General features: G+C 46.2%; 1 protein-coding gene across 1 annotated transcript in view; it reads left to right on the forward strand.

The window, feature by feature from the left end:
* The window catches only part of Sur (Sulfonylurea receptor), a 218284-nt gene that overhangs the window by 93538 nt on the left and 114746 nt on the right, over positions 1-10000 (forward strand). The window contains 4 exon segments of the mRNA XM_071662189.1: positions 1768-2032; positions 3325-3491; positions 3865-4002; positions 5478-5640. Of these exon segments, the coding sequence (XP_071518290.1) occupies positions 1768-2032; positions 3325-3491; positions 3865-4002; positions 5478-5640 (733 nt within the window).

Genomic DNA, 10000 nt, shown 5'->3' on the forward strand with positions numbered 1-10000 from the left:
TTGGTACGACCCTTGAGCAAGGCAGTACGACCCTTGGCCATGATTGGTACGACCCTTGGCCATGATTGGTACGACCTTTGAGCAAGGCGGTACGACCCTTGGCCATGATTGGTACAACCCTTGAGCAAGGCAGTACGACCATTGGCCATGATTGGTACGACCCTTGAGCAAGGCAGTACGACCCTTGGCCATGATTGGTACGACCCTTGAGCAAGGCAGTACGACCCTTGGCCATGATTGGTACAACCCTTGATGAAGGCAGTACGACCCTTGGCCATGATTGGTACGACCTTTGAGCAAGGAGGTACGACCCTTGGCCATGATTGGTACGACCTTTGAGCAAGGAGGTACGACCCTTGGCCATGATTGGTACAACCCTTGAGGAAGGCGGTACGACCCTTGGCCATGATTGGTACGACCCTTGAACAAGGCAGTACGACCATTGGCCATGATTGGTACGACCTTTGAGCAAGGCGGTACGACCCTTGTCCATGATTGGTACGACCCTTGAGGAAGGCGGTACGACCCTTGGCCATGATTGGTGCTACCCTTGAGCAAGGCAGTACGACCCTTGTTCATGATTGGTACGACCCTTGAGCAAGGCGTTACGACCCTTGGCCATGATTGGTACGACCCTTGAGTAAGACGGTACGACCCTTAGCCATGATTGGTACGACCCTTGAACAAGGCAGTACGACCCTTGGCCATAATAGGTACGACCATTGAGTAAGGAGGTACGACACTTAGCCATGATTGTTGCGACCTTTGAGCAAGGCAGTACGACCTTTGGCCATGATAGGTACGACCCTTGAACAAGGCAGTACAACCCTTGGCCATGATAGGTACGACCCTTGAGCAAGGCGGTACGACCTTTGGCCATGATTGGTACGACCATTGAGTAAGGAGGTACGACACTTAGCCATGATTGTTGCGACCTTTGAGCAAGGCAGTACGACCCTTAGCCATGATTGGTACGTCCCTTGAACAAGGCAGTACGACCCTTGGCCATGATAGGTACGACCCTTGAGCAAGGCGGTACGACCTTTGGCCATGATTGGTACGACCCTTGAGCAAAACAGTACGACCCTTCACCATGATAGGTACGACCCTTGAGCAAGGCGGTACGACCCTTGACCATAATTGGTACGACCCTTGAGCAAGGCAGTACGACCCTTGGCCATGATAGGTACGACCCTTGAGTAAGGAGGTACGACCCTTGGCCATGACTGTTACGACCTTTGAGCAAGGTAGTACGACCTTTGGCCATGGTAGGTACGGCCCTTGAACAAGGCGGTACGACCCTTGGCCATGATAGGTACGACCCTTGAGCAAGGCGGTACGACCCTTGGCCATTATTGGTACGACCCTTGGCCATGATAGGTACGACCCTTGAGTAAGGCGGTACGACCCTTGGTCATGATTGGTACGACCCTTCAACAAGGCGGTACTACCCTTGGCCATGATTGGTACGACCCTTAAGCAAGACAGTACGACCTTTGGCCATGATAGGTACGACCATTGAGTAAGGCGGTACGACCCTTAGCCATGATTGGTACGCACGACGGTACGACCCTTGGCCATGACGACCAGGCCTTTGAACCTCACCTTTCCAAAGGATTAGTCCATCATATCCAACGGGGGTCGTCACCACCCTAGGGTCGTTACCACCGTAGGGTCGTTCCCACCGTAGGGTCGTTACCACAGTGGGGGTCGTTACCACTTTACCCTCCCTCAAACGACTACTAACGACCCCCTTATTACCCGTAGCTGTACTACGTGGGTTGGAGCGAGGTCGTCCGGAACGGTTGGGTCGTGGCTGCTGCAGCGCTGGTGGGCGCCCTGGCTCAGTCCACCTTCAGCCAGGCTTCGACCCACCTGGTCGCCATGGAGGGAATCCACGTGAAGGCCGCCCTCCAAGCCATGGTGTACGGCAAGTCCCTCCGCTTGCCGTGCACCCCGACCCACCCCGACAACCACCACAAGTCCCCCGACCAGGAAGTCCCCAAACGCCACTGCAATGGCGACTCGACAGGTCAGTCGGAGGACGAGTTCCCTCCCTCGACCCTCGAGAGGGTCGGATTCAAAAGCTGCGACATCGCTTTTCTTTTTCACATTTCACATCCTCTTCCCATCTTTCGTTAGATACAATTATCAGAAATAATAATTCTATGGCGTATTTTATCCTAATTTGTATTTTTCTATACTTCTATGCCCTTAATTATCGTGTTTTATCCGTGAGAACAGTTTAATTTAAAGCCCGTAGAGCATTATCTTAAAACGTCGTAGTTACCCCGACAAATAAGAAAATGGAGTAAATATGTCATGAAAGAAAACGTTTTTCTATGGTAACCTAAACTTTTAGCAATCATTTTCAGATATTTCAATTACTCATATAAATAATGCCATATTTCTCTACTTTACAATTTCAGTAGAGACTGTAGTAGACTTTTAAGTGTAATGCTTAGATACAGATACCATACAGGTCCAGATATATATAAAAGATAACGAGTATATTGTGATTAAAGCATAGAAGTTAATTTTGGGGGTCCTTGTCCAAGTCAAAATGTGTTCACTGCTGTGCAATTGCACTGAAATATTTGACAACGAAATCGAAATTAATCCATTACTGTAGATAACTTTTTTTGGTCTATTGTGTTGCTTTTAAGCCAATTATAACCACAAGATGAAACACTTAGTATGATCCATAGGTAAGGAAACAAGTTTAAGTTTAGCATATACAGAAAACCTACCAATGTATGCTCATATATCCATTATTACTCATCTCAACATGACAGAGTTAAATTATCATCATTTCAATCTATGTTCCTCAAGGCATTACGTATTTGCAGTCCAGAGTTTATCGATAATGAGTTTGAGAAGATATATTCTATTGGATCTAAGTTAAAGTACCCTAGATCTTTCATTGATAAATCCCTTAAGTTAGCAAAGAAATCATTTTATAGAGTTGAGCCCAAACCTCCCATTGACACCAAGAATCTTTTAGTTCTCCCTTTTAATAATAATTTCACTTTACTTCCCATGTTGCTTAAATCCTTTAATGTAAATGTTGCCTTCAGCAACAATAATACTATAAAGAATATCTTAATCAGGAATTCACCTGAAAATTCTGCAGGATGTGTTTATAGAGTACCATATACAAATTGTGATCAGTTTTATGTTGGTCAGACTTATTAGATACAATGTAATTAGAATATACAGAAACCAGTCATAATTAACTTAGACAATATAGTCATTAAGGTAACTTAATTATCATCAACAAATAGAATAATTGTTGTATATAAAATTTTTTCTTTTCGCCCACAGATGCTGGGGGCAAAGGGACCCCCCAGGAGGACAAATCCACCCCGGGGGGCGGCGCCCCTCGGGGCAGCGTAGACGCTGGCATTGTCATCAACCTAAGTTCAGAAGACACAGACAATGTCATGACCTTCTTCATGCACTGCCACTACATATGGGCCATACCCCTCAAGGTACTGTCATGCTGTGTGTCATGTGTCAGGGTGATGGATGTCATCTCATGTCATCATGGCCCATCAGAATTGTGCCCAGCTGGAAAGAATCAAAATACAGATTGATTTGTAGTGGAGAGAGGTTGGGATAAGCGGGGCGCGACATGTCGTGCCCATTTTTTAAGAGAGGAGATTGAGAACTTGCAGCAAGTGTATACCAACTACACATCGCTGTATTGAGAGAAAAATGTATATAGCGATCTGGTCTAAGTCTTGGATTTATATCATACCCATAATTTCTTCATAGAAAACGAGAGTGACATAAAAAAGAAGAACTTTCCCTTCACGAAAACGGGTTTGCGGTACGACCCTTCAATGCTTTCCATTTTCCCAGGTGGGTGTTATCATGGTGTTGCTGTGGCTCCAGCTGGGTTTCTCGGCTGTGATCGCTGCTGTGATCGGCATCCTCCTGCTCACACCACTGCAGTTCCTCCTCTGCAAGAAGATCAATGCTGTCAACAAGGATTTCTTGGTAAGTGTGGTCGAGAGGAGGAAGAGGAGGAGAGAGTATCGTACACTGCGGTTGGTTATCGTACATCATGGTTGTCCTTGATGTTCTAGGGATTGAATGCGAGAGTCGATCCTCCTATTCATTCTGGTTAAGACGTCGGACTTAAAGGATCTCAACAAAATGGTGTTCAGGGACCCAAAGCCATCATACGCCAGGGTCATGTTAATGTACTTCAAGTTTTGCTTATCTCATCATAATGATAAGTCTATCTTGCTTGGAAATATGAAGTATACTATACTTAGAGGTTTATTATATATATATATATATATATATATATATATATATATATATATATATATATATATATATATATATATATATATCCCTGGGGATAGGGGAGAAAGAATACTTCCCACGTATTCCCTGCGTGTCGTAGAAGGCGACTAAAAGGGAAGGGAGCGGGGGGCTGGAAATCCTCCCCTCTCGTTTTTTTTTTTTTTTTCTTTTAATTTTCCAAAAGAAGGAACAGAGAAGGGGGCCAGGTGAGGATATTCCCTCAAAGGCCCAGTCCTCTGTTCTTAACGCTACCTCGCTATCGCGGGAAATGGCGAATAGTATGAAAAAAAAAAAAAAAATATATATATATATATATATATATATATATATATATATATATATATATATATATATATATAACTGAAGAGTTATGTAGACAAATTTTAAGGTGATAAGGAATATATATGCATTTGAGAAACAAAACAGGAACTTGAAATAATTTAATTATTGCTCAAGAATTAATTATGTTTTCGATAGGACGCATAAATAACCTCATGAGAATCACTTAATTAGGAAAATAATGAGAGTAATTATGATAATAATAATTGAATGATAATTTTGATAATGATTGTATTAACGATAATGTGATGTTTATTGGTCGAGTGAATGTGGATATGATATATACTGAGAGAAAATATATGTAATGATTATACATATAACTGGCTATATTGATTATAGACAAAGCTTAGACCATAGACTAACTTGCGATAGATGGGAAGAGGCGAGGATAGACAGACACTGACCCCCACCTGGTGCAGTGGTATAGACAGATAGATAGACCAACGAAAAGTGATATATATATATATATATATATATATATATATATATATATATATATATATATATATATATATATATATATATATATATAAATGATAGACAGATGGATAGACCAACGAAAAGTGATATATACATAACTGATAGACAGATAGATAGACCAACGAAAGTGATATGTTCCTCTCTTCCTCTCCCTCCTCTCCCTCCCTCCCTTCCCTCCCTCCCTCCTCCCTCCCTCCCTCTCTCCCTCCCTCCCTCTCTCCTCCCTCCCTCCCTCCCTCCCTCCCTCTCTCTCTCCCTCCCTCCCTCCCTCCCTCTCTCCTTCCCTCCCTCCCTCTCCCTCCTTCCCTCCCTCTCTCCCTCCCTCTCCCTCCCTCGTGCAGGACGTGAGCGACGAGCGGCTCCGCCAGACGCACGAGCTGGTGACGGGCATCAAGCTAGTGAAGGTGCACGCCTGGGAGGACGTCTTCGTCAGGAGGATTAGCTGTGTGAGAGAGAGGGAACTCCGCCTCCTGCACAAGGATTCCGTCCTGCGGGCCCTCATGAGTGAGTAAACAACGCCCCCCCAGAGAGTCCTGCGTAGGAAGGTCCTCTGAGATCCTACTGAGAAAATGGGACCTGTCGAACCCCATGAATTTTGTATGGGAAATGGATGGCTTTACATTTTCTATGGGGTCGAATTCCTTCTCAGGTGTTCTGAAGTTACCTAATTACATTTTCTATGGGATCGAATTCCTTCTCAGGTGTTCGGAAGTTACCTAATTACATTTTCTATGGGTCGAATCCCTTCTCAGGTGTTCTGGTTACATAATTGCATTTTCTATGGGGTCGAATTCCTTCTCAGGTGTTCGGAAGTTACCTAATTACATTTTCTATGGGGTCGAATTCCTTCTCATGTGTTCTGAAGTTATCTAATTACATTTTCTATGGGTCGAATCCCTTCTCAGGTGTTCTGATGTTACCTAATTACATTTTCTATGGGGTCGAATTCCTTCTCAGGTGTTCTGAAGTTACCTAATTACATTTTCTATGGGTCGAATCCCTTCTCAGGTGTTCTGAAGGTACCTAATTACATTTTCTATGGGGTCGAATTCCTTCTCAGGTGTTTTGAAGTTACCTAATTACATTTTCTATGGGGTCGAATTCCTTCTCAAGTGTTCTGAAGTTATCTAATTGCATTTTCTATGGGGTCGAATTCCTTCTCAGGTGTTCTGAAGTTACCTAATTACATTTTCTATGGGGTCGAATCCCTTCTCAGGTGTTCTGAAGTTACCTAATTACATTTTCTATGGGTCGAATCCCTTCTCTGGTGTTCTGAAGTTATCTAATTGCATTTTCTATGGGGTCGAATTCCTTCTCAAGAGTTCTGAAGTTACCTAGTTACATTTTCTATGGGGTCGAATTCCTTCTCAAGAGTTCTGAAGTTACCTAGTTACATTTTCTATGGGTCGAATCCCTTCTCGGGTGTTCTGAAGTTACCTAATTACATTTTCTATGGGGTCGAATTCCTTCTCAGGTGTTCTGAAGTTACCTAATTACATTTTCTATGGGGTCGAATTCCTTCTCAAGTGTTCTGAAGTTATCTAATTGCATTTTCTATGGGGTCGAATTCCTTCTCAAGAGTTCTGAAGTTACCTAGTTACATTTTCTATGGGGTCGAATTCCTTCTCAAGAGTTCTGAAGTTACCTAATTACATTTTCTATGGGGTCGAATTCCTTCTCAGGTGTTCTGAAGTTACCTAATTACATTTTCTATGGGGTCGAATCCCTTCTCAGGTGTTCTGAAGTTACCTAATCACATATTCTATGGGATCGAATCCCTTCTCAGGTGTTCTAAAGTTACCTAATTACATTTTCTATGGGGTCGAATTCTTTCTCAAGTGTTCTGAAGTTATCTAATTACATTTCCGTGTTATCTTCAAAGTACTGTGACCGTACACTTATATCTACAATAAGTACACTTTATTCCTTCACAGGTATCCCGTCCGTGGGGTCATTATTAAGTAACTATGTGGATATCTTTTAAGTATCTATCTTTTAACTCTTTTAAGAAAGATGTAGTAACTTTATGGTTGTGTAGAAATTAAGTTAGTCATTGCTGGGGTCGTTTTCTGAAGGATATTTGGGTACGACCCCTTGAGCACGACGGTACGACCTTTGAATACGACGGTACGACCCTTGAGCACGACGTTCCGACCCTTGAACACGACGCTACGACCCTTGAACACGACGATACGACCCTTGAACACGACGGAACGACCCTTGTGCAGGACCATATGACCCTTGTGCACGACGGTACGACCCTTGAGCACGACGCTACGACCCTTGAGCACGACGCTACGACCCTTGAACACGACGCTACGACCCTTGAACACGACGATACGACCCTTGAGCACGACGTTACGACCCTTGAGCACGACGTTACGACCCTTGAACACGACGGTACGACCCTTGAACACGACGGTACGGCCCTTGAACACGACGGTACGACTCTTGTGCAGGACCATATGACCCTTGTGCACGACGGTACGACCCTTGATCACGACGCTACGACCCTTGAGCACGACGCTACGACCCTTGAGCACGACGCTACAACCCTTGAACACGACGCTACGACCCTTGAGCACGACGTTACGACCCTTGAGCACGACGATACGACCCTTGAGCACGACGCTACGACCCTTGAACACGATGATACGACCCTTGAACACGACGGTACGACCCTTGTGCAGGACGATATGACCCTTGTGCACGACGGTACGACCCTTGATCACGATGATACGACCCTTGAACACGACGGTACGACCCTTGTGCACGACGATACGACCCTTGTGCATGACGATATGACCTTTGAGCACGACGGCACGATCCTTGAGCACGACGGTACGTACCCTTGAGCACGACAGTATGACCCTTGAACACGACGGTACGACCATCGAAAACAACGATACGACCCTTGAGCACGACGTTACGACCCTTGAGCACGACGATACGACCCTTGAGCACGACGCTACGACCCTTGAACACGACGATACGACCCTTGAACACGACGGTACGACCTTTGAACACGACGGTACGACCCTTGTGCACGACGATATGACCTTTGAGCACGACGCCACAATCCTTGAGCACAACGGTACTCTTGAGCACGACAGTGCGACCCTTGGACACGACGGTACGACCATTGAACAGACCCTTGGGCATGACGGTACGACCTTTGAGCACGACGCTACGACCCTTGAACACGACGATACGACCCTTAAACACGACGGTACGACCCTTGTGCACGACGATATGACCCTTGAGCATGACGGTACGACTCTTCAACACGACGCTACGACCTTTGAACACGACGGTACGACCCTTAAACACGACGATGCGACCCTTGAACACGACGATACGACCCTTGAGCACGACGGTGCGACCTTTGAGCACGACGGTACGACCCTTGAACACGACGGTACAACTCTTGAACACGACGGTACGACCCTTGAGCACGACGCTACGACCCTTGAACACGTTGATACGAACCTTGAACACGACGGTACGACTCTTGTGCACGACGATATAATCCTTGAACACGACGATACGACCCTTGAGCACGACGGTACGACCTTTGAGCACGACAGTACAACTCTTGAACACGACGGTACGACCCTTGAACTCGACGATACGACCCTTAAGCACGACGGTACGACCTTTGAGCACGACGATACGACTCTTGAACACGACGTTACGACCCTTGAACACGACGGTACGACCCTTAAACACGACGATACGATCCTTGAACACGACGGTACGACCCTTGAACACGACGGTACGACCCTTGAGCACGACGGTGCGACCCTTGAACACGACGATACGACCCATGAACACGACGGTACTACCCTTGAACACGACGGTACGACCCTTGAGCACGACGCTACGATCCTTGAACACGACGATACGACTTTTGAACACGACGCTACGACTCTTGTGCACGACGATATGACATTTGAACACGACGATACGACCCTTGAGCACGGCGGTACGACCTTTGAGCACGACGGTACAACTCTTGAACACCACGGTACGACCCTTAAACACGACGATACGACCCTTGAGCACGACGGTACGACCCTTGAACACGACGGTACGACCCTTGAGCACAACGGTACGACCCTTGAACACGACAATACGACCCATGAACACGACGGTACTACCCTTGAACACGACGGTACGACCCTTGAGCACGACGCTACGACCCTTGAACACGGCGCTACGACCCTTGAACACGACGCTACGACTCTTGTGCACGACGATATGACCCTTGAACACGACGATACGACGCTTGAGCACGGCGGTACGACCTTTGAGCACGACGGTACAACTCTTGAACACGACGGTACGACCCTTGAGCACGACGGTACAATCCTTGAACATAACGTTACGACCCTTGAACACGACGGTACGACCCTTGAACACGACGGTACGATCCTTGAGCACGACGTTACAACCCTTGAACATAACGGTACGACCCTTGAGCACGACGGTACGACCCTTGAATAGGACGTTACGACCCTTGCACGACGGTACAATCCTTGAACACGACGGTACGACCCTTGAGCACGACGGTGCAATTTTTGAACACGACGGTACGACCCTTGAGCACGACGGTACGACCTTCGTGCTCAAGGAGCGTACCGTCGTGCAAAAGGGTCGTCTTCAAGGGTCGTACAGTCGTGAAAAATATATAATTTCATATTTCTTTATATTTTACCCCACAACTGTTCCTCCATCCCCAACCCACAAGAAAAAATTCTCCCCCACCCTTGCCTCCCGTTTTCTGTGGTGATCACCCCTCCTCCCCATCCCCACCCCACCCTTGCTCCTCCCGTTTTCTATGGTGACCACCCCACCCTTGCTC

The sequence above is a fragment of the Panulirus ornatus genome, chromosome 5 (genome assembly GCF_036320965.1).
Source record: "Panulirus ornatus isolate Po-2019 chromosome 5, ASM3632096v1, whole genome shotgun sequence".
NCBI lineage: Eukaryota > Metazoa > Arthropoda > Malacostraca > Decapoda > Palinuridae > Panulirus > Panulirus ornatus.